Source organism: Primulina huaijiensis, chromosome 6 (assembly GCF_012295235.1).
Source record: "Primulina huaijiensis isolate GDHJ02 chromosome 6, ASM1229523v2, whole genome shotgun sequence".
Classification (NCBI taxonomy): domain Eukaryota; kingdom Viridiplantae; phylum Streptophyta; class Magnoliopsida; order Lamiales; family Gesneriaceae; genus Primulina; species Primulina huaijiensis.
In genome coordinates, this window is record NC_133311.1 from 12,106,628 (window position 1) to 12,133,013 (window position 26,386).

General features: G+C 35.1%; 2 protein-coding genes across 3 annotated transcripts; both read left to right on the forward strand.

Annotated features, from left to right (window-relative positions):
• Positions 1-8,999: 8,999 nt before the first annotated feature.
• On the forward strand, positions 9,000-14,499 carry LOC140979450 (TATA-box-binding protein 2-like). 2 transcript variants are annotated; one of them, XM_073444853.1, is made up of 10 exons: positions 9,001-9,210; positions 9,564-9,680; positions 10,880-10,967; positions 11,167-11,238; positions 11,434-11,484; positions 11,725-11,769; positions 11,885-11,977; positions 13,279-13,380; positions 13,478-13,551; positions 14,112-14,499. In XM_073444853.1, coding segments are annotated over exons 2-10 (606 nt in total). In that variant the 5' UTR covers positions 9,001-9,210; positions 9,564-9,600; the 3' UTR covers positions 14,113-14,499. The 2 variants fall into 2 exon arrangements, with proteins under 2 accessions (XP_073300953.1, XP_073300954.1); XM_073444852.1 differs by lacking the exon at positions 14,112-14,499 and having other exon boundaries at positions 9,000-9,210; positions 13,478-13,579.
• A 5,089-nt stretch (positions 14,500-19,588) lies between these two features.
• LOC140979449 (uncharacterized) lies at positions 19,589-21,978 on the forward strand. Its single transcript, XM_073444851.1, has 3 exons — positions 19,589-19,721; positions 20,070-21,028; positions 21,126-21,978. Exons 2-3 carry the CDS (start codon positions 20,080-20,082, stop codon positions 21,482-21,484), a joined length of 1,308 nt encoding a protein of 435 aa, XP_073300952.1. The 5' UTR covers positions 19,589-19,721; positions 20,070-20,079; the 3' UTR covers positions 21,485-21,978.
• Positions 21,979-26,386: the final 4,408 nt, after the last annotated feature.

Below are 26,386 nucleotides of genomic sequence, written 5' to 3' on the forward strand. Positions count from 1 at the left end.
TTACTTTATTTGTATACTCATGCAACCTGCATAGATAAAGTTCTTGAATATGCAAAAGATACCATGAGATATGTCTCTCAATGATACATCATATTGTTATCGAATTCAAATGAAACTCTCGATATACTAATGGTTGCAGATTCGATCGAGATATATGATTTGAAAGTACCGTACTATACGCTAACAATAACTTAAGATTCTTGCAAGCACTATCAGTGATATATGAGGATCATGTGTCGATGCTACTAAACGCTTTTACCATGATCCGATGGGTACAATCTAACTTGAGATCTGACATTTTTTATCAAGGGGTTGATGAAAAAAATGGGGCTATGTGAGACACTTGAAGTTGTGAACCCACGACTAGTTTTATCCCTAAATCATTGAGGGTTGCATAAATATCAGATTCTGTGTTCTCGTTGAGATATTCAAGTTCAGGAAGTTGAATTTAGCGACTGTATTTTGATAGAGATCAAACATATTGTTTATGAAGGAGTTCATAAATGAATTCCACATGATGGAAGATGTGTAAGTAAGCTTAACTGCTAAATTAAGTACGGAGAGTGAAACTGTATGTTTAGGTGAAGAAGTTCATAAAACTGACAGCTGCCAAAAATTGATCGGTGAAAATTTTGATCTTCGAAATTTTTAATTTTCATATATGAACAAGATTTATGTCATTGATACATCGGCATTGTCTGATCGTCGATCGGAGTTATAATGAGTTCAAAATTATTTATTTAGTAAATTTAGATACTAATAATTAAATAATAATATTAGAAATGGTTACTACTATATGTACATGATTATCATGTAATATTGTAGAGAGATATGAAATAGATAAATTAATTGATTAATTAATTAACAATTAATTAAAAAAATAAAAAAATGGTTATTTAACTTTACATATATTTCTATATATGTACATATGTGTATATGTACGTGTAGATGTATTATCAAGAGTTGACAAATGTACATTATCAAGAGTTGACTTTACATGATATATATAATATGAGAATTTTAGTTCATTAATGAAAATAGGAATCCTAATGGAATTAGGATTATGAATCTTAATAAGAGAATGACTCTTGATGTGATCATGAATCAAGTTCTATAAATATTTTATTAACGGTGAAATGAAATAAGACAGTTTTTGCACACTTCTAATCTCCTCCTTCAACAAGTTTTCGACCATCTCTTAAATTTTGACAAAAATTTCGGCCAAAAACTCCTTCCACTGTGCGCCCTCATCGTCACCAGATTTCTGAAATTGTGGCGATCCAGTCTCGACGCAAAGTTTGTTTAGATCTCTATAGCTATCTAAGCAAGTACTCCAGTCTCCGATCGTGGACCTGATTAGATGATCAAAGGAGGAAGATTCGTTCGAAGGAATTTTAAAAAATATCTCCACTTAAAATCCGGAATAATTTGGAGCTAGCTTAAATACGCAAAGGTAAACAGTTCTAAACATCTTATTAAAGTTTTAATTCATACGATGCCTAAGGACGTTTCAAACATCGAAACAAAAATTTTTGAACTTCTGCAGCGCCTTGAGTGCGAGAAAACGGTACTCCAACAATAGTATTAGAGCCAATTTTTTTCTCTATTGTATGTTTTTGTTATTGTTTAAATCGTGATGAGTATTTTATTTCTATCCACGTTAGAAATTCCATGAAATTAAAATCCATTAAATATTATTTTTTGCGACTACCCGGAACTGTTCCGGGAAGCACAGTTGCAGTGGGCAGCCCCTGCAATTCTGGGCAATGGCGTCTGCCCAGACCAGTTTTTTAAATAAAAAATTTTAAGGGACAGACAGGGTTGTGTGCAGCCCTGTCCGCGAGAACTGCTGACCGAACTGTTCAGACAGTGTGAAAATGGGGACTAGTAGGTTGTTCGAGATGGTCTCAAGCAGCTCAACTCGACAGTGTTCCTTTTGGGAGTCTTGGGAAGTTTTTATGATTTTTCGAAATTCTTGAGTCAAAATTGATATTTTATTGAAATTAATCAATTAATCCTTAAAAATAAATTTTGATTTAATTTTGGAATTTTCTCACGAAATAAATAATTAGAATTAGATTTTAATTATTTATGTTAAAAAAAGTTTTTTACGAGAAATTTAATTAATTGAAGTTATTAAATATAAGTGTTTGATTAACTTATTAACTATGGTTGTTAGTGATAATTTACAAAATACACGATTTGTTGATAATATGTGATATTATGGATTCAATATAATATTTTATATTATATGGTAAAAGGATGAACGAGAACCATGACCAATTTGCTAAGTATACGTTAAGATATTTTACATGTGTTTTTAATTATTTGATAATTATTTAAAGGGGACCTAGTTTATGGCTCATTCTTAACCTTAAATTTGTATCTCAATATGCCATGAAAATTTAATGTAAAATATTAGATTTAGAGAGAGATCAAGATTTGAAGATTGTGTGTCCAGATCATCAAGAGTTTTGAAGATTGAAGACATGTAAAATATTGGAAGCTTATATATTATTGCATTTTCATCCCTGCATTTACCTAGGTTTTGGACATGGATCCAAATATGGCTCATATGAATCAATTAGCTTTTGGTTATCGATCATCATTTATTATTTATAACACATGTGATATATCATAAATAATCAGTATTTGCGTTATTATTGATATAATACAAGAGTTTTTTGAATCCGATAAGTATTCAAACAAACATGACACAAGATTTTAAAATTAATGATGAGAAAAATTTTCAAAACTAAAATCTCTCATTTTGAATAAGATTCAAAATTTAAATCAAGCTCATAAAAAAAATTAAAAGAAAGTTTAATATTTTATTATCTTCCATCATCGGTGGTTGTACAATGATCGTTACCCGCGCTCAAAACTTGGCCTAGACAATTGGAGAGGTCTGTACGCCGGAAAGCTGTGACTTCCACTGACATGTTTGATCTGAATTACGTAGAACTCCCATAACTTTGGCCTATATAATTGGGGATCTCATATCGACCGTTTACTAAGATTCAATATTGATGTGTCATGCTTGACACGTAATGATAAACAACACCATATTTGTGGGCCCTTATCAAACATGAGACAAAACTACCTAAGGGTTGCAAGGTGTTGCAATTGGGCTCTACCTTTTGAAAATAATGATTTGACAAGATAATTGGGATCATAATTTAGTAATTGCGCATTGCATGCTCACTAAGGAAATTGGATTTTCCGTTTTTCATCAAAAGATGGTGAAAATGTCAAAAATAGTGGGAGACAATTCATTAAAACAAAAGTCCATATTTTATGTTTTACAAAATATTTTAAAATAGTTAGTAACGTTTATTTTGTTTCTATTTTAGTATATTCACGATGTATTCGCGAAATCCTCTATTTGTAATACTCGATCAAAACAATCTAATCGCACCAAATTACTTAGACTGGCCGAGGAATTTGAAAATCGATTTAAATTCTGAGAAAATAGCATATGTTCTCAATAGAGCTCCTCCGAAAGACGTTGCTGCCAATACCCATGCTGAGGAATTGGCTAAGCTTGAGAAATGGTAGGACCATGATCTACAAACTAAGAGCTATATATTGGCTTCTATGTCAAACGAGATACAGGAAGCTATAAATGATACTGACATTTACGGACATCTACAAGAGTTGTATGGTGAACAAACACATCTACTAAGGCATGCTACTGTCAAGGAGCTCATGACGTCACGCTTGCGAGAAAGGACCATATTTTATAATAAAATGAAAGGAAAAATATTTTGAAGGATGTGAATTAACTGTGACACGGAGGATATGTGAGGGATCCATTTTAAGAAGGAACAGTGAACTTACAAATGGGGATATCTTGAGGGACAAGGCCCCAAAGAGAGCCCGTTTACGGGAGAAGGCCCTAGAAGGAGCCCAACGATCGCATTTCTATATTTGGCCACGGCCCAGTGACGAGAGTTGCTGACGCCCCGTCCCCAGGTATTTGGTGTATATAGACTGATTAGTCGACTACAAGATGACATGATAAAAGATAGTCACTTTCAAGAATCAAATTTCACCCAAATTGATATAAGATGATGAAAGGCTTTATGATTTAATGATTGATGATTTATTTACGTTTACAAGTTTTACGCCAGCTTATTTTAAATAAAAGTATGCTTTTTAAATGTATGTGCATGTATATGTATTATTTGGTACGTATGGTTAGAACTTTCCGAGTCATTAGACTCACTAAGATTGAATAGTTGCATGTGAGGATGATTTTGAGGAAGGCGCTGACGCTTGAGTTGATTAGGTCCGAAAGTACACTCCCGAGGGGTTTTTACTTTCCGCACTACTAGATTTAAGTTTAAAGTTTTAAAATTACAGTTTTGAGGATTATGCTAGTAAAGATTTTGTGTTATGGTTTTGAAGTTATAATGTTTAGTTTTCTTTAAAATTGACGTACGATTTTGTGGTTGAAGATTTATGGATTTATGCATTGAGATTTTTAAATATTAGTTGTTATGTTAGATGGTTTTGAAGTTTAGAGGGAAATGTTTATAAAAAAAAATAGTAGTATTCATTATATTTTAAAATTAAAAGTAAGTGACATTTCACATATCTTTTGACTAAATGCAGGCCACCATTAAAATTTAAAGATCATATTGAAAGAATGAAACTTGGTTCATTTATGTACTTTTTCGTAAGAACAAATTTAATGAAACTTTGATGTGACATTTTCTCATATTTGTTGTGCACACATTCATTGATTCAAGAAATATCAATAAATTTTGACTTCGAATAAACATAGGGTTTATTCATTAATGTAGGACCGAGTGCTTACCGCTTTATCAAAAACTGTAGCTGGTGGTAATGGTGCAATTCAAATCTGTTAAACCAAACAACAGCTCAAAAACCACGGTTCAATCACTCTATCAAGCAGGGATAATTATTGCATCCAACAATTAAGTTATACAGATTTGATAGGCATAATGCATTGTGATACATAGATGATAATACTCTTTTTTAGATTACATATCATCATGTTCATTTATTTTATTTTCTCTTATGAAAAATGAGATGTATGGGACAAATTGGAGAATGTAAGAAAAAATGGCCAATATCAAAAGAAGAATAAATGTGTAGGAAATGGTGACGACCATAAGCCTGCATTTTTTACAAACAGTACATGCGTCGCCTCAACTTTAGAAATTTGAGACGCAGACGCGTATCTTCTTTTGACTTTCGAGCTCCTGATCAACTCATTGATGGTACGAGAAACGTCTGTAAATAGCATTGATTAAGGTCCCTGAGCACACACCCCATAAGAACAAAAATACACTATGTACAGAGAGTTGGAGTGCTTGGAAGGCTTCAATCGGAGGATAACAGAAAACTTACAAATTAGTCGATGACTGAAAATAACACTCGATTCACTTCCGCATATTGTTTTTCATTTGCATAGATGTATAAAAACATGATTTTGATGATAAATTCTAACAGATCGAAGAGTATAAGGAAAAATTGTTTAAAGAAAATGGTAAATTATAGTGGAAAGAGAAGACACAATGTGTTTTAGTTTTTATTGAAAACATAAAGAATTGACAAAAGGGAAGCTATTCCTAGATTAATTTGCAGTGATTGTATCAATATATCTGCAAAAATCTTTTTTTTTAAAAAAAGCTGCAAAAAGATTTTATTTCTAAAGCACTCATTGAATACATTATTCCAGCAAGAATTGAGATGTGAATAATTAATTTTGATAAAAACACACTGATTGATAGTAAATATTTTATATCATCCATCACATTCAAATATAGTAGGAAGCGATTCAACAAATGCATCACCTTCTAGTGAAAGATGCTATAACTGGCTTTCTACTTTAGGAATGTCGATTCCCACCCTGACGAACACTAAACCAACACTTCAAAACTGAATTTGTAATGAAATGAAAATATAAATAGAAACTTCAAAAATTTTTATCCCAACCTATCGGTTCGATCACTTGGCCTTTGCAGAAACCTCTCATTATCTCCCACATCTTCGAATCGTATTATGTGAAATTCTTTTTCTCTTGAATTCCAGTATTAGCAAAATCTACCTCCTCATCAACCTTACCATCATCCAACGCTTGCTCTAAAATCCCTTTTCTCACATGATCAAATGTTCGGGTGAATTGTTTAGTCAAAATTCAGACAAATGACGACAATAATGGATCACAATATTGTTACGTAGATGTTAATGATATATGAAATGACAAAGTACTAGTTGCATAGTTCTAATGTATCAAATTGTGGTACAAGTAAGATTACTTGCAGTACTACTATGGTTAAAATATGGAATCACATACATATATGTGTAATATCGTGGTCTTGATTATTTCGCGTATGTTCAGTGCAAGTTCCAACGTTACATACTACTAATGTGGCCAAATAAGGTACAATTAAACTTGTAGTACTAATATAGTTAAAATATGGTATCATATACATATATATGTTACAGCCTCAACAACGGAAGTATTCGTAACTGATAGGACATCAGTTAGGACTGATAATGTCCAGTTGACTAATTTATTTTTACACTATATCATTCCTTCAGTATTCAATCTATATTTCAGTCTATTTCTGCACTATTATCAACTGACTGATTTATATCGACAAACAAGATTTTAAGATCAGTTCCTCAAAGGACTGATTCATATTTGGAAAAGTAATAAAAAAATCATAAATGTTTATTCAACCTCCCTTCTAAACACTTAAACTCCCTTAACTGATCCTATCACACTCCATCCTCTGGGTCGTCCAATGGATCTTGACTGCACACTACTTCGATACCCTGACTAATCAACTCCGTAATGTGATCGACTACCGCATTAGGATTAGAATCAACAAAATCGTCAGTCATATAGTGAGTGCACAGACAACAACTCATTCGTGGTGGGAATAAGCATCCCCAAAATATCTCATATTAATTATTAACATTAAATATTATAATGAAAATTAGTTAATAGTTAACCAAAAATATATTAGATAATACAAAAATAAATAAAATTAATTTTTTGTATTTACCTTGATATATATTTTTAAATGCTTTATTCACATCATCAGTGGAAGGAGAATGGTTCTTGCTCCATTTCCTAGTCAACCAATAACACATTCGAGGTATCGGTATATTGAGACCTTCCAGGCTTCTAACAAACACTTCAGCAATTGCTGAAAAATATTCATACATCAAAATATAACATAAAAATAATAAACACATTTATCAGTATGATATAAAACAACAACAATATTTTATAAAATGAACAATATTTAGTTACCTCCAAAAGATGAAAAGATCCACTTATATGGAAGCTACCACACCCACTGAAGTCTGGATCATTCCCACGACGTGCGACTAAATTTTCATAGCTTCGAGATTTTTTCTTAATCCATAAAGTACTTCCTCGAAAACTATTCTACCCCATTGGATATTTAATAAAACTATCAAAGTTATTAACTAATCTAATCCACTCTTGGTCCAGTGTATCATTTTTATTTTTTTGTTTTCGGCCTAATACACCTGCTACGAAAAAAATACTGGCCAATTTCAACTTCTCCACGTCTATCTCTTCAGCTAACTCACTCTCATACTCACCATTCTAACCATCAAATATCCCAAACATATATTGTCTCTTCCACCAAAATGCATTAGCCTAAATTCATCATCATCAGGTATCACTTGGTAAACTTTTGAACAGTTTAGACCAGTGAGCAAACAATACTCTAACAAAGAAAATCGTAAAGGTCGTTTGCGATATACCATCCAATATTCATCACACCCACTGTCATAACTCTGTCTACTCATTAAAAACCACATCAATTGATTCGAATTGTTATAATCTTTTAACACATATAATTAAATTACCAAATTGTGTATTCTGCACCAAATATTCCATTTCTTTCTTATTAAAACATGATACTATTTTCTTACAAACCTCAACATATTTTGATCCTAAAGTTAACTTATAATCAAAGAATTGATCTCTTCCAAGTTTCGTGAGGAAGTAAATATGCAACAAAAATGTTATTAATTGTCAAAAATTAAAATTGAATCTATGTTATAGTAAAAAATTAGGTCGAGTAACTGAGATTTGGGTCGAGTAGCAAACCTCGACCCAAACATCAAGGCCTCGAGATGTACAGAACTCGACTTGACCTAGGGTCGAGTTCTTTACGTCTGGGTCGAGCTCGAGCTCGAGCTCGGGTCGAGCTGTTAAGCTGCGACCCAAAATTCAATTTAGGCCGCGGTGTGTGTGCGGTGTGTCGAAATCGATCGATTTAGGATTTGGAACTAGTCGAACAAAAAACCAACAAATAGATCTATATTTAATAACATGCCAACCGAATGTGAGTCGAGCTCGACCCAACAAAAAAATTTAGTGGTAAAATTCAAAATAATAACTTGAGTTCTTACCAATACGTGATTCTCTCGTTGGATTTTTTCCAAACTAATATCTTGTAAACTCATTGTTACAACGTACAACGAGAAACCAAACAAATTTGAAAAAATTTGAGGTAATGCGTAGAAAAGACATGAGAAGAATGGAAACATGAAATTGGGAAGATTGGGAAGAGTGGAAGGTCGGGGAGGAGTGAGAGGTAGGTTTTAGGGTCGTGTAAGTATTTTATTTAATTAAATTTAAGTTTTATTATATATAAAATTAAAATGAAAATTTAAATAATCTAATTGAAAAAATTAGATTTTAAATAAATTCAAATAAAAGATAAAAAAGTAAATTACATTTCCATTTTTTTTTTAATAAACACTTCCACAGTCCCAATTTCATCTTTTCCCCACCAGAAAACCTGGGCCAATTTTTTAAAACAGGCTTCAACCGGCCGGTTTAATCGGTCTATGTAGACACGTTTCGGCCTTGAATTGGGCTTAAAGGATCGTTAAAGCCCATGCAAAAGAGATCCAGTGGAGCGAGGACAATTTGGTAAAATCTTCGAAGGCGTCGGGGATCTATAACATCAGCCCTCCTCTCCACTCCTACAGATCTCTCCCCTCTCGCAAACGTCTCAGTTCCCATCGCTATAAATAAACGCATACTCCTTCAAATTTCCAGTATAAAACCAACTGATTTCAAATTCTTTTAGCTCTAATATGCATTCTCTTACGTTGATCGAGTGAGGCACTCCACGGGAAGATTATACGAACCCTAGATCCCATCTGAATCGTTGGCCAAAGGTCTAACTTTTTCTACTTTCGGAAAAAGTTTTTCGATCTCAAATATTTTTAACCGTGTGCTGTTTGGTCATGATCACCTGTTTTTTCTTGTGGGTTTTGATTTTGGAGGTGGGATTTTCTGATGCTTTTGGAAAAAATCGAGTTTTTGTCTGCAAAAGTTTCGGTTTTATGATGTTGATTTTTTTTTCTTTTGTGAATTTTCCCTCATTTTGGATGTGATTTTAATGGATTACATTATATGCAAGGGAGTTGTGTGTATTTGATTGGAACGATGTGCCCGAGTTTTTATTCTTTCTTTTCGTGGTGTTGACTTGGGTGGCTTTGATTTTATTTTGTCCGCATATACTGAACAGGTGGTAACTAGTCAGTTTATCCAAATCTGGTGATTTGATGGCAGATCCACAAGGGCTGGAAGGAACCCAGCCGGTTGATCTTTCCAAGCATCCTTCTGGAATTGTTCCAACTCTCCAGTAAAAGCTCGCCTCATTCTTTATTTCCTTTCTTTGGTCAGGAAAATGATTATTTTGCCCATATAAATACCCTTGGGCCTTATCAACTGCCTCGAGCTGATTAAAAGTCATGATACCTTTCATAACGTAGGACTGGCGAATAAGTATTGATTTGTTAATACTTCTCAAATCAATGATGTTGAGCTGAAAGAGGTGAAAAAATTGGCATTTAAGCACTCGTATATATTCTTGCACTGAAGTTGTGAGACAAGCCAATGAATTTGCTTATAAGCACTGCTTCTTGTGAAATACTAGTGTTTCAAGTGTTCAGCCTTTGATTTTGACGAAACTCTGTGCTCAGACTTTATGTCAAAGTGCTTGTTTCCATATTATGTGTTAAAAATGTACCGATCAGCAAAACTAACAGTGTTTAAATATTAATTGAGTATAATAAATGAGAATCAACCTGATGTAAAAGGATGATTTTCCTGGTGCATAATAAGCAAATGAATGTTGCATTTATGACCGACCATGGCAAAGTCGCAAACAACTCCGAGTGATGGTTAGCTCATAGAAAATAGGAAATAGTTGTAACTAGAGGGAAAAATGTCAGTAGATTAAGTTGGTGAAAACAAAGATATCTTGGGTATTTTGCTGAAATTTGACGGTACAAAAATGTTCATCCAGCTTTATTTTGGTAAAATTCCATGAAATATTGAGGCATGTGTTGATGTACTTAATCAAATCATTTGATAGAGACTGACAGAGTAGATTGTGAACAGGTCTAGGAGGATGGAGGCAAATTACCCATCCTTGCATGATTGGATGGGACTTGTTTTTTTTTCGTGTACATCCTTTTGTCCCTATTTGAAGTAGTTGGTTTCAGGAAATTTGATGCTTCCTTCTTCTAGAGCTTCCTCTAAATTTTATCCTCTTTGTTTGGTTTGTTCCGGCATTTTATGAAAGGTGTTAGAGCTCCGTCAGCTGGCAAGAATCTGTACCGCTGCCTGTGTGTTTGTGAACATTGTATTTTTTTGTTTCAAACGCGATCCTCCATTTGGCTAAATTTATTAAATTAAAATAAATAGCACTTGTTGAAATAAACAACCTACACAAATTCACCTAGCCCCAGAAGTTCCTACTTGACTGAATATTCTACTTATATGTATAAAAAATAAATGTTGTGTAGATTTAACAGTCTTGATTTGATCTACATGAAGGAATATTGTGTCAACAGTCAATTTGGACTGTAAATTGGATCTTAAAGCTATAGCTTTGCAAGCTCGCAATGCAGAATACAATCCCAAGGTTCGGTAAACACATTTCTACTTTTAGTGATACTGTTGTTCTACTCATGTACGTTTTGTCCTTAACACAAAGAAAGAGTAGTCATCATGCTTTTTGCCTGGCTACACTTTAACCTTAACAGAAGATGGCTTCAAGAAAGTTATTGGTTTTTGTTTTTACATATAAAGTGTATGCTTAAGTTGGTTTTATTGGCTTGCAGCGTTTTGCTGCTGTGATCATGAGGATAAGAGAACCGAAAACGACAGCTCTAATTTTTGCGTCTGGAAAGATGGTGAGTCATATTGTGGGCAACGTTTATAATTTGCTGCTTGTTCTAGATTTCGTTTCACAGCATACTGAACTATTTATATTGTTTATGTTAATTTTGATTCCAAACTCCTTTCCTCTATCCCTTGTATCCTGGAGAGAAATTTAAGTCTTTTTATCCAATCTTCTTGTTGATCTATGTTTCTCATTTCCGTTTTAGGTTTGCACGGGAGCGAAAAGTGAACAACAGTCAAAATTAGCCGCTCGGAAGGTATAATAATTAATATGTTACAGTACTTGCATGCCTTCAATGTAGCAGCAGGTGTTTACTGGATGAGATCCCGAATAAGGCATGATGAACCTTTTACTACCATGGCTTCTGATGATTTTTTTTTAATCTCAATATAGCTTTAAATGTTTTCTTGAAAAATTAATTTTCCCGTACCACGAATTCTGTTCTTTCTGTTGTCCCTGATTATCTCTCATTTAGTTCCATTCCTTTTTTCTTCAGTATGCTAGAATTATTCAGAAGCTTGGTTTTCCTGCAAAATTTAAGGTATTTCCATATCCACGGGCTAGTAATTTAGTACTTCTTTAGCTGGTTGTTCATTTTCCAGGTGCCAATATGAGTACCACACAGCTTACATGTTATCATACTTTTCTGCTCGTAGGATTTCAAGATTCAGAACATAGTCGGTTCATGTGATGTTAAGTTTCCTATTCGTCTTGAAGGTCTTGCATATGCGCATGGTGCCTTTTCAAGCGTGAGTGATTCATTCATGTTTCTATTATGTTTATATTTAGTCAATTTTCTAATTCTTTTGCTCATACTGAACATAAAAAATGTTCACATTTTTTCTTCTATCATCTGATATATGGTGCTAAAGATTTTAAAAGAAAACTAACGTAGTCAGCATTCCGATAGTTATAATTGTGGCAAACGTAAAGTTGGTAGAAAATGACGAGTCTTTCACAAACATGTTGCAATTTGGTACTCTTCTTAATTTTATTCGTATGGTTGACCTATGTTTTTCCTAGAATCTATGAGCTAAAAACGCAAAGAATATGGATAAAAACAAAGATTGTATAGCAGGACAAAAACAATAAGCTTTGATCTACGCATACTAGCTAAAAGGTGGATTAAGCATGCATTTAGATTCAAAATCTGGGAATCCCTTGATTCTTGAGATTTGTGCATGTGTTTCTGGCAACAAAGAGAGATTTTTTGTGTATTTTGCAATCGGAGGCTAGACCCTTGGTTTATGTTTCCAAATTCATTTTTCTCCCAGCAAAATAAAAACATGTATATTCACCTCATTTTCAATTATTTCCCAAATTATAGCATAAATTCCTATGCTTCCAAAGACAATTTATTACATGTGATTCAAATTTTTACCACTTTCCAAAAATATTGTCATTGGGTATTATATTCAAATGTGATATATTAAAATTAAAATTTTGAAAATATCACTTTTGATAATCATTGACACAAAGTATAATTTAGAAATATTTACCAAATAGAATATGTATAATTTGTTATTCACAGTGAATTTTCTCATTAGAAAACAATGACATACCAAATAAAATATGTAAAAACTAGTGGGAGACACGAGATTCGAAAGGTGAGAAGATTAATAAAGCGTTGGCTTAAAAGTTAAGGAATTTGGCTTAATACCAACTGTGATTTTGTGTTGATATTTTTATTTTGGAATTTGGCTGTGAAAATTTGTAAAAATGGAAATTGTTTTACAGTAAGTTAAAAATTAAAAAGAAATATTTTACAGTGGAAGATGAGAGATTGTTAGACGATATAAAGAGGAAAAAATAAGAAAAAGGTGTTGGGAAAAAATTAATATAATAATAAGGTAATTGTTAAAACATGATGAGGGTATTTTGGTAATTAGAGTAAAAATTAATCTATTATTTGGATATTATACCAAACGTTATATATTTTATCATATTACATCACTTGTCTTTTTTTCTTATAATTACATCTATATATCATTTATTTATCCTATCCGTGCTTGAGTGTTTTCTTTTTGCATGGCCTCTTTTTCTGGTGTAGTATGAACCAGAACTTTTCCCTGGGTTAATCTATCGGATGAAACAGCCAAAAATCGTGCTGCTTATTTTTGTATCTGGAAAGATTGTTCTCACCGGAGCCAAGGTAGTGACTTCTAAGTTGTTAGCCCGTTGGTTCTTTGACTCTTCATGGTATTTTGTTTGTGTTTCCACTTCATGCAACGTGGTGCTTTCCTTTTCAGGTCAGGGATGAGACTTATACTGCCTTTGAAAATATATATCCAGTTCTCACCGAATTTCGAAAAGTTCAGCAATGGTACTTAACTTAATGGCTTAAGCACATATAATTTTGAAATATTTGTAGTATTTGTCTGTTTGTGTTTCATTATTTAATGACTAGATTTTCTAGCCTTCCACTATAAAGAAAGCAGGGAGCAACTAATCAGCGGCCTCTTAGATGTTGGCTTCTCGGTTGTTGCTATAGTACAAGACACCATTGGCGTTATCTAACAACTCCATGGAATATTTATCGAACTTTTGGATCAAATATTTCCAAATTTTCATAATGTTGTGTTGGAAAAGAGAAAATTAAAAGTTATGAAGGAGCACAAAGTGGGAACTAGAGCTAGTGACCAAAATAAACCTTGTTTCAGATTTAGTTGGAGGCGAAAAGCAACAAATTTTTTTATGGATATCTATTTCTCTCTCACCATCATCCGCAATCATATTTCATAAATACACTTGATAGATTTTTTTAAAGGTTGGAAATGGTATTACTTAATTCTTCCTAGAGATCTTCCGAGGGAAGAGACGTGAACTTGGGAATGTCAGTAATAACTTGGCATTATACTGATTTGTTCTTTATATGTTATGCAGATTGATTTATCCAGATAATTGTTGTGTTGAGAATCACGAAGGCTGCCTGAACAGAAGTGGGGTCGAATCGTAAATAGACGGTGTCCGATGAATAATGGGAAATAGAGTGAAGCCATTGGAGTTTGCTTTTCATGCTTCAATGACTATGTGCACCGCGGGACAGAGGGAAGCCTTACTGTTTCAAGTGCAAACGAAACTCTTCTGGTCGTATTATTTATTGTGTTTGCTTCACTAAGAGGCCAATGTATGAGATTTGGAGTTGCTTTCTCTTTTGTAATGTTATCCACAAATTAATGTTCGTTTGCTACCAACTTCTACTTTATTTATGGAAACTGCGTTTAGACAAGCATTCTTTACCATTTAATTATTAAAATAAAATATTAATGTACCATAAGATGTATATCAAACCCAGTCTAGCCAGTGTTTGATATCGTAGGAGAGACCATTCAGTCTATTCGTAATTCCTTATCTTTTCTTCTCTCTTCACCAAGACATTTTCTCATGCCATTCTACCATTAAAAAAAAAAAATATTATAAGATGGTTTACAAATTAATTTTATGAAATGGATGTTCGATCTGACTCATAAAAAATATTATTTTTAATTGGATCGAGTCGATCTATCTCACAAATGTAGATACGTGACTGGAGACCTACTCTTCCGTCATTTGCTTCCAATGATAAAAGGCCATAGTAAAAAGAGGGAGTTCAAAAAAGGACAAGAAAAACACGAAAATGCCGTCAAACTTGCAACAATTTCTATCATTGTGACAAAATTAGTTTAGCAAAAGAAAATGAATAAATTTATTTAATAATTTTTGAGATTTTAAAATGGCGGGATTTTCATCTTAAAATTTTGTTTGTTGTTCGGTTTTCAAAATTCAAATTAGTTAACAATGGATAAAAATTTAAAAAGCATTTTAAATATTGCAGGTCGATATTTTAAATGTGATTGAAAGTGGATGAAATGTTTGTAATATGTGATTTTATTTATGGTTAAAAAGGATAAATTTGGAAAATCAATAAAATGACAAAACAAATTTGTAATTGGTTTAGGAGTAAGTCTCTTGTGAGACGGTCTCAAGAATCTTTATATGTGAGATGAGTCAACCATACCGATATTCACAATAAAAAATAATACTCTTAACATAAAAAGTAATAAATTTTCATGGATGACCCAAATAAGAGATCCGTTTCACAAAATACGATCTGTAGACCATGATACCGTCTCACACAAGTTTTTGCTTTGGTTTAGACATTATTAAACAGGAATATATATACATATATATATATTCTCCGTTCCAATATTTTATTTATATATTTATGTTTATAGTTATTTATTTATGTATTTAGTTTAGATATTATCTCCAACTAGATGTATCATTTAATCCACTACTGTACGTCTGTACCAATATCTCCCGGTAAGACATGGTAATGATTCACATAATTTTCATACTTTTTATCTTCTTTTTTTTTTGCCTTTTCATCTTTTCGATTTCAGTAAACTCAAATGCATGATTTGAGGTTTTAATATTTCTTTAGTTGAAGGAATGAGCTATGATTTCTGTAAATTGACATCCATGAAGGGAGTTTAAAGTTTTATTAAGTGTAAGGAGTGTGGTTTGATTTGTGTCGATCATGTACTTGTGGGCGTTCAATTTTAATGCTAGTTATGCCGATATGTTTTACACCTGTTTGTGTGGGCACCTGCCACCCAACTGTTTGTGTCACCTATGATTTTTCTGTTTTATGATAAAATAACATGTACTCATACTACTTTAATACGCAGAAATGATGGACAGTTCATTCAAATTAGCCTAACTCACTTCTTAAGATCCAATAAAACGCGATCCTCCATTTGCCTCCGAAGAAAGCACGGGTAAGTCATGATGTTTCTTCGTCATCCTCTCGTATTTCCCGTTCGTTTGTTAATGAAGCTGCTAAAGACCGTTATGAACATGCCAAAATACATCGAACTCCAATTCGAGGGCGTAGTTTTCAACTTGTGGCCCAAATTTCAATTCTAAATCAGATTTCAAATCGAGGATGGGAAAAATTTTGTGCCCAATCGCAAGCCGCGGTGGCACCGGTAGTTCGAGAATTTTATGCCAATGCGACTGAACGAGACGATAATAAAGCATTTGTGCGAGGGAAACTGGTGGATTATAGTTCTGCATAGATTAATAAGTTGCTTGAAACACCTGCTGTGGATGATTCAGTTTATTTGGCATGAGCCGCAAACCCCGACTTGGAATTGATGATGCGCACAATTTGCTATCCGGGGTCTCCGTGGAAGACACCTGGATCCTACACTTGTTTCGCTGAGAAGTATTTGTTAGTCCTGGTTGCAATGTGGTATGCATTTTTTGCCACACTTTTGATGTCAGTCGGGCACACTAGCGACGTACGGAAGGAGAGGAGGGTGTTGCTTTATGCGCTGATGACCGCTATACCAATCAATGTGGGAAGGATTATCTATTCACAGATCAAACTGAGCATTCACAATCCTAATGTGGCATTGTTCTTTCATCACATTATCACCGAGCTATGTGCGGCCGCCGGGGTAGTTTTTCAGGATGATGATGAGTGGTTGCCACCGACAAAAGCCCTTGATGACGCCAGCTGGGTACAAAGACCGTGGTACGGCGGAAGGCTTTTCCTCAGTTTGGTCCTTTATGGGACACCTTGACTTTTGATCCACTGCCACAGCAGCCACTGCCACCGGCCCAGAGCGCCCTCGACGTCGCCTTTTCCAGGATCGGATGGACGAATTTGCAGCATTTGCTGACCATCAGTTACAGTGGCAGGCTGTGAGCCAGACATATCAGACCGCTACCGATGCCATGCTGCGTTTATATCTGAGCCACACTGGTATTGATCCGGCTATTATTCCACCACCTATGCCAGCTTTCCCGCCGCCGTTTCAGTTTCACTACACCGACGCACCAGAGCCAGGAGCTGGCGTCATTCCCCCGGAGGCCCACGAGGAGGAGGATGATTGATAGGGGAGTCACTTGTGTCCCTTATTTTATTTCTTACATTTCTTTTAGTTACTTTTATTTATTTCTGTTTTTGTTGCATGATTAAGTTATATTGCAATCATTTTGCTGTGCACTCTCTATCTTTTTTTTCTATCGTCTGATGCATTGGGGACACTGCTCGACTTCAATATTGGGGGGATGGGTGTTGTTTTGTTGTTTTCCTTTTGGTGTTTTGTTGATTTTATTCGTTGGCATTTGGTCTTGATCATTTTGCATTGGTTGTGTGTCAGCTGAGAGTGTTCAAAGTAGTACTTGTTAGCCAAGGATGATTAAGAGGTGATGGGACATGTCCTGTTTGTCGTGTACTCGCACTTCTTTAGTACATGCTGTGGTAGAGACGGGAAGTTTTATTTAAAAGGTTGAATTCTCTTTGCACGAATGTTGGAACTAGAAACTTGCATGATAAGATAGTGAAATTTAAAACTAGAGATGGGAATAGAGATGTTTGAAGGTGTGAATTGTGCTTGACTATATTTTCTTGAATCGAGGTATCTATCAGCAGCGTAATATAAAAAAAAAAAGAAGAGAAAGATGGAGATGTAAGGTGTGGGGAAGCCGAATAAAAGAATGAAATCCTATTCCTGGCTAACGATGGAGATGTAAGGTGTTGGGGAGCCGAATAAAGGAATGAAATCCTATTCCCGACTAAAAATGTAGAACGCATGGATTTGAATTGGAAATGAATGGTTCTGATATATTCCTTTTATTACTGTATTCTAATTCAGTCGAAAAAAAAATTATTGGCTGCTGGTGGTTACTGAGTGCAGATGAATAAAGGAGAGTGAGATTTATACTAATAAAATACCAACGAATAAAATCAACAAAGAACCAAAATGAAAGCAACAAAACAACACCCATCCCCCCAATATTGAAGTCGAGCAGTGTCCCCAATGCATCAGACGATAGAAAAAAAGATAGAGAGTGCACAGCAAAATGAATGCAATATAACTTAATCATGCAACAAAAACAGAAATAAATAAAATTAACTAAAAGAAATGTAAGAAATAAAATAAGGGACAGAAGTGACTCCCCTATCAATCATCCTCCTCCTCGTGGGCCTCCGGGGGAATGACGCCAGCTCCTGGCTCTGGTGCGTCGGCGTAGTGAAACTGAAACGGCGGCAGGAAAGCTGGCATAGGTGGTGGAATAATAGCCGGATCAATACCAGTGTGGCTAAGATATAAACGCAGAATGGCATCGGTCGCGGTCTGATATGTCTGGCTCACAGCCTGTCACTGTCACTGATGGTCAGCAAATGCTGCAAATTCGTCCATCCGATCCTGGAAAAGGCGACGTCGAGGGTGCTCTGGACCGGTGGCAGTGGATCAAAAGTCAAGGTGTCCCATAAAGGGCCAAACTGAGGAAAAGCCTTCCGCCATACCACGGTCTTCTGTACCCAGCTGACGTCATCAAGGGCTTTTGTCGGTGGCAACCACTCATCATCATCCTGAAAAACTACCCCGGCGGCCGCACATAGCTCGGTGATAATGTGATGAAAGAACAATGCCACATTAGGATTGTGAATGCTCAGTTTGATCTGTGAATAGATAATCCTTCCCACATTGATTGGTATAACGGTCATCAGCGCATAAAGCAACACCCTCCTCTCCTTCCGTACGTCGCTAGTGTGCCCGACTGACATCAAAAGTGTGGCAAAAAATGCATATCACATCGTAACAAGGACTAACAAATACTTCTCAGCGAAACAAGTGTAGGATCCAGGTGTCTTCCACGGAGACCCCGGATAGCAAATTGTGCGCATCATCAATTCCAAGTCGGGGTTTGCGGCTCATGCCAAATAAACTGAATCATCCGGTGTTTCAAGCAATTATTAATCTCTGCAGAACTATAATCCACCAGTTTCCCTCGCACAAATGCTTTATTATCGTCTCGTTCAATCGCATTGGCATAAAATTCTCGAACTACCGGTGCCACCGCGGCTTGCGATTGGGCACAAAATTTTTCCCATCCTCGATTTGAAATCTAATTTAGAATTAAAATTTGGGCCACAAGTTGAAAACTACGCTCTCGAATTGGAGCTCGATGTATTTTGGCATGTTCATAACGGTCTTTAGCGGCTTCATTAACAAACAAACGGAAAATACGAGAGGATGACGAAGAAACATCATGACTTACCCGTGCTTTCTTCGGAGCACAGTTGTCAATAGCGCTAGGCGTAGTGCTGCCCAGTCGCTACAGGGGGCTACGCGCAAGCCACTTGCCAATAGCGAGTGCTATCGTTGCTTTCCTCGCTATTTCGGTCTTGCTGTAGCGATGAAATAGCGTGCTATGTTGAAGAAAGCGAAGGTCAGTTTTTCACCCAATTTTCGGCCCATTTTTTACTACCAATTTTAGGCCCATGTTGCTCAAATGTTTAGGCCCATTCTGCACAACCCTACAGTTAGTTTATACATCGCGTCTCTTCTCCACTTCTCCAATTCTCCAAGCATCAACAACACGCCCAAGAAAGCTTTCCTTGCACCGCCGACCGCCGGACATCTGGCCGCCGACCGCCGACCTTCGACCACCGACCGCCGGACTTCTGGACACTGCTTTGCATCGCTGCACTTGGTAATATTCTGCTCTTATTTTCTTTTTTTTTTCTTTCTGATTTTTTATTTTTTTGGACTCCATGTTGAGAAGAAACAATCTCTATAACATATTAATTCTATTTGCTTATATGTTGATTCTATAATATTAGTTAATGTCATTTGATTATTGGAATATTAGTTACTGCCTTTGTACTTACTGTCATTTGCTTAGGAATATTAGCTAATGTTATTTCTGGAATATTAGCTATAATATTCTTAATTCTATAATATTAGCTACTGTTATTTCTGGAATATTAGCTACTAGCCTACTGCCATTTGCTTATTGGATTTCCTCAATGTATAATCGATTTTTTTTCCTTAATTTCAGAGTTTATAAGATGGAAAACCTACAAGAAGAATTGAGAAAAAAAGATATTGGATGGAACTATGGGAAGATGGTTAATCCAGACAAGATTTCTGATGGAATATTATGCAACTTTTGCCAAAAAGTTACAAAAGGTGGGATAACAAGGCTCAAACAACATCTTGCGGGAGCATTTAAAAATACAAAACTTTGTCCAAAAGCCCCGGCATGTGTTAAGCAAGAAATGAAAGATCACTTTGAAGAAAAGTTAGCCCAAAAAACTGTCATGGATTCGATGCCTCACTTTGATGATGTTTTTGATATCGAAAAGCAAGGAGATGATATTGATCCACACGGGGATCCATCCTCTCGTGGAAAGCAGTCGGCATCTATTTCTTCCTCGGGCAACTCGTCAATGTTAATGCCCAAAAAACCACGGTCATTGGGTCCTATAAATGCTTTCTTTAAGCTAGACGCAAAGAATCAAGGTGGTAAAGCACCCCAATTTAATGAAGTTCAGAAAAAGTTGAGGTCTGATGCAATTCAAAAATTTGCAAGGTGGATGTATGATGCAGGGATCGCATTCAATGTAGTCAAATATGACAGCTTAAAGCCAGTGATCGAAGCTATTGGACAATATGGTCCTGGGATGAAACCACCTAGTTACCATGAGGTGAGAGAACCACTTTTAAAGGAAGAGATCAACCATACAAAGCTGATTTTGAAACAAAATGAAGAGGAGATGGCGAAGAATGGTTGTACTTTGATGGCTGATGAGTGGAGAGATAGAAAGGGGAGATCACTTATCAATTTCTTGGTGAATACCCCAAAAGGCAGCATGTTTATTGAATCAGTTGATGCATCTAGCTTCTCTCACACGGGTGAGAAGATGTTTGAGTTGCTTGACAAGTTTGTGCAAAACGTTGGGGTGTATAATATCGTTCAAGTGGTCATCGACAGTGCATCAAATAATGTTTATGCGGGTTAAAAAATCTAATATACTAAATTACGTCGTCTTTTAACTTTCGTTGATTAGTTTCATTTTCATTAACTATCATTTTATTCTCTTGTTCTTTACAGGAAAGAAGTTGATGGATAAATATCCAAACTTGTATTGGGCCCCTTGTGCAGCACATTGTTTGGATTTGATGTTTGAGGACATATTCAAAATGCCAGATTTGAAGAGGGCACTTGAGCGGGCAATTAAGGTTAACGGATATATTTACAACCGAACTATGGTGTTGAACATGATGAGAGAGTTCACCTGCCAAAAAGACCTTATCAGGCCAGCTAAAACTCGTTTTACCACCACTTTCTTGACTATGAGAAACTTTCAGCAGCATAAGCAACATTTGAGAAAGATGTTTACTTCAGAAATTGGAGTAAAAGCAAATTTGCGAAGGAACAGACTGGTAAGCAAGCACAGAAAATTATTTTGATGCCTTCGTTTTGGAATTCTATCATTTATGCTATGAAATTTGGTGGCCCATTATTGGAGGTACTTCAGTTGGTGGATGGGGAGAAGAAGCTTGCCATGTGTTATATATACGAGGCAATGGATGAGGCTAAGGAGAAAATAGCAAAAGCCTTTGGTAATAACGAAGACAGGTACAAGGAGGTTTTTGAGATAATCGACAATAGGTGGCAGTTGCAACTACATCAAGATTTGCATGCAGCGGGTTATTTCTTGAATCCTCAGTTCTTTTACTCAAATTCTGAGATAGAACAAGATGAGGAAGTAGTTACGGGGTTGTACAATGCAATCAGTAGGTTGACTTTTGATGGTGAGACGGAGAGGAAAATACATACAGAGTTGTTAAATACAAACAAGCCGAAGGTCTTTTTGGGAAGGAAGTTGCAATCGAAATGAGAAAGGTTGTATCACCAGGTATGAAAATCAAGTTTTTCCTTATTTTTTTGAAATAAATTCAATGAGAAATATTAATATAACTATTATTATTAACTAGATGCATGGTGGAACTCATATGAAACTTTGACACCAAAGTTGCAAAAACTTGCCCAAAAGATACTCAGTCTCACTTGTAGCTCCTATGGTTGTGAGCGCAATTGGAGTGTTTTTGAACATGTAAGTTTTTATAATATTAAAATTTTTATTTTCTATTACTGTGAAGTTTTAAGAATTTGTTCTCGCACCACGTGCCTTGATAAATATATATAAATAAATGCAGCTTCATTCCAAGAAAAAGAATAGATTGGAGCAAAAACTACTGAATGATTTGGTGTTCATCAAATACAATAGAGTTATGAGGCGTAGATACGATAGTCGTGATACCATCGACCCTATCATATTGACTGAAGTGGATGATGGCAATGAACTGCTGCTAGGGAGACTGGAGGATGAAGAGCCTGACTTGGTTCATGATGGTGATGATTTGACTTGGCAAGATGTTGCATATGTTGTTGGAGTAGATGAAGCTCCTTATACATTGAGGAAATCCAAAGGGGCCTCGAAAGCGACCCCTACATCTATAGGAAGCTCGAAGGCGGCCACATCTAAGTCTAGAGGGAAAAGGCCAATAGAAACATCTACCACACATAATTTTATAGACGATGATGAATTTGACTTTAATGAAGAAAGTGAAGAAGAGAATGACGCCGAACGTTATGCAATTTCAAATGAAGAAGATGGTCTCGATCTTGATGAAGATGAAAATGAATTTTAAATTACGTTTTTCTAGTTTTAGAATTGAGATTTTATATGCTTTGAATTTATATATTTGTTATTTAAGAATGAAAGATTGAATTGATGTTAGTATATGCTATATATTATATATTTATATGTTTGTGGCGTTTTACTTTCAAATAGCCCTCGCTACGCGCTTCGCTATGCTCTATAGCCACGGGCAACCTCTGCGCTACGGGGCGCTACGCGCGATTGACAACTATGCTTCAGAGGCATCATGGATGATTTGCGTAAAAAAAACCCAGAATATGAGGTATGTTGTCGGAATTTGATTGGCTAGTCAGAATCCGGGAAGAGAAGCGCAGGAGAAGCTTGTGCTTGGGGAAACTCTTGCAAGATCGAAGCTGACGGGTAAGAGAGTGGAATGAGACGACGTCGCCGGAGCAAATGAGGAGACATGGCCGGAAACTCAGTGGTGGTCGGAGATTTGCAGTGGCGGCCAGAAAAGATAAGGAGGATGCCGAAAAAATCACGCCTTGGTGCTAGGTGAAGATGGTGACACGAAATTGGACCTGAAAACGGCCCAAAAAGGGTCACTTGAGTGAGAATTAGAGTGTAGGCTGCAAAAATTGAAGAGGGAAAAGGTAGGGTTCGAATGGGGGAAGAAAAGGAGGAGTCTGCACATTTAAAAAATCCGTGATCCGCCCGGGCGGATATCTTGCGGCTTTCAATTTTAAATGAGGCGCGCACGGGTGGATATAAATGTGCGCCCGGGCGGAAGCTGCACGACTTTTAGATCATTTCTCTTCTTTTATTCCCGAATTGCCTGCATTTTCAACCACGAGACATAGAAGCAACTAAAAACATAACAAATGACAAAGCACCATAAAATGCATGCAATCTAAACGATATGTGCAACACAATGAACATCACATAATATGAAAAACATGTAAAACCCACCTATATCAAGAGTTAGTACAAGTGTGTAAATCAGTTTTCCAAAAGATGACCTCAAGAAACAAAGTAAATTTAATCAAACAAATTGAAAATATCTAATTCTTTATTGAAAGTAACATAAAATTAAATATTAACTTAAATAACATTGTAGCTTGAATTATTTGTTACAATTTGAATCACATTATTTCTTTCAATTTGAAGCACAAATTTAGAAATTAACTCAAACATCTTGTTTATCGTTTGAGAATACCCTGAAGCATCAATTGATTCAATAAATACGCTTTCTCTAGGACCATTTACCAAAAAAATTACAAGTTTCCTACTCTTTTTATTCGTCCACCCATTTGTCATGATTGTGCACCCATACTTAGCATGATCTTTTTTGTGAGATTTGAGAAGCAAGTTCGTATTTGCCAACACCTTCTTCAAATACTTAACTCTCACTTCATGATATGATGAAGGTTTCATTTCCATTCTGTAACTCCCAATAGCGTTAATACAATGCTCAAAAGAATCATATTTAATGGCATTGAATGGAATTCTGGCTTCATACATCCAAATAGTAAATTTCTCAACCACAATGTCTCTTAATTTCTGTTTATTTTCATCCAATCAAATTTTATTTTTCGAACGTCTTTGTTTGGCAATTTCATCAACACCTTTCATAAAATAAAGATTAATAAGTTTGGTTTGCTTGCGCTTTTTACCTTGGACCATAGGATGGATGCTTAAACAAGATATTGGCAGTTTCCCTTTATCTTTAGTTTGAAGATCAACTTCATATTCGTCCAAATCAACAATATCATCCATTGGATTTTTCAATTTACTCTTTTTTCCATGAATTCTCTGGCCTCTTCTTTAACCTGTTCGAGACATTTCGGACAATCTTTCTCATTTCCGCTGACTCCAATTAAATGTATAGTATGTCAACAAATCCCTCCATTTGTTGTTTTAACACATAAAACACAACTAACAACATTTGGATTTTTAGGATCCCGGAGTGATAATTCCAAGCAAAATCTTTTCGATTTGGTGGATTTGTATTTGACATGGCTAAGAACTAACCAACTGAAAATCATAATAATCAATCAATAACTTGAAAAAATAAACAAAACAATAAAAACATCAATCTTTAAGAAGAGAAAATTCTTACCAAAGACATCAAATGAGAGGGCAGAAGATACTGCGTGGCAATGCGGAAACGACGACGGTGATAGCGAGCCAAAGATGGTGAGGACATACGGGAGGCGGTGAGGCAGCGATAGAGGCAGAAGCAAGGAGAGCCGTCGAGAAATCAAGCGCTGAAGTTTAGGGATTTTTTTAAAAAAAATTATTTAGCAGAGTGAAAATGGCACTTTAGAAGTGCGGTTTTCACTTGGCGAAACTTTAAAAGAAGGTGAGCACTTGTTGTAAGAAATACGTGACACATATTAAAAGAAGTAGCGTGTACAAATTGATATTGGCAACGGCCAAGAAAATTCAGATGCGTACACGACTCTCTTTCTGAATCTCTGCTCCCGATACACTCATCGATGGTATGAGAAACGCCTATAAATAGAGCGACTGAGGTCCCTAAGTACACACCTCATAAGAAAAATTTACACCATCTATTGAGAGGGTAGAGTGCTTAGAACGCATCAACCGAGAAGAAAATCAGAGAAATCAAAATTTTCAATGGCCGGAGGTAACACTCGATCCGCTTCCGCATATTATATATCATGTTTATATATACGTAGAAACATGATTTTGAGAAAAATTTCTAACATTTGGTATTAGAGCAGTGATACCTCTGCCTTGAAAATTTGTTTTTTCATTTTCTGAAATTTGCGTAAAGAACTTGAAATTTAAAGATCGGATCACGTAATAATATTAAGAAACTTACCTTAGGATTTTGTTCTCGATCGAAGTTTGAATTTCTTCCTTGAATCTTAAAAAAAAAAACAAAAATAAGATTTTTTGGGAGAAATTTTTCGGAGAAGGTGCTTCTGGTTTTTTCTGAAAATATATAAAGAAGAAGAAGACTTCGAATATCGGCAACTTAATTCCTAAACTATATGATAAAATTTTCATGCAAAATTAATTAGTGGGACCCACGTCTATTTACATTTGAAAGAAGTTGTCGTTGAAATTTTTTTCAGAATCATTCACGTGAAATGCTATGGACAATTTTTCAATTGTCATATGTTATGGGTTCCGCAACCATTAATTGTGGGTCTCACATTAATTATTATTTTTATTATTATTATTATTAAATCAATAATAATAATAATAATAATAATAAATAAGTAAATAATGATTAATGTGTTATTAAGTTATATGTATAATTTGGTATACATATATCATTTGGTTAAATAATTTGTACACATTAAAATAATTCCAAATTCGACGTAATTTTAATACATGTTTAGAAATTATTTTTGCATGTTAGATAAAATGTCAAATATTATGGATAAGTGTTTGATGTGTACATGTAAATTTAATATTACACTTGCATTTATTTTTGAAATTTTTTTTAAATGCAAATTGTATTGAAAAATATTTTGGTAAATTAATATTCACATTATGTTCATATTAAATTATATTAAGTTGTTTATAATTTGAAATGAACATATCAAGTAAGATGTGAATATAATATAAAATATTTCAGATGTTCACAAATGAACAAATAATCCCCACTTTAGCACTACTCTGATAAAAGAAAAAAACTGATGAGAAGTCCACATTTTCACATAAATGTGGT

Excerpts from the sequence above, each read along its gene's own strand:
- LOC140979449 (XM_073444851.1), top strand. The coding sequence starts at position 20,080 with ATGGAAAACCTACAAGAAGAATTGAGAAAAAAAGATATTGGATGGAAC. Across the intron at positions 21,029-21,125 it reads ATCAAATAATGTTTATGCGG|GAAAGAAGTTGATGGATAAA; the intron begins GTTAAAAAATCT and ends TGTTCTTTACAG.
- LOC140979450 (XM_073444852.1), top strand. The coding sequence starts at position 9,601 with ATGGCAGATCCACAAGGGCTGGAAGGAACCCAGCCGGTTGATCTTTCC. Across the intron at positions 9,681-10,879 it reads GGAATTGTTCCAACTCTCCA|GAATATTGTGTCAACAGTCA; the intron begins GTAAAAGCTCGC and ends ATCTACATGAAG. Across the intron at positions 13,381-13,477 it reads TTGTTCTCACCGGAGCCAAG|GTCAGGGATGAGACTTATAC; the intron begins GTAGTGACTTCT and ends TTTCCTTTTCAG.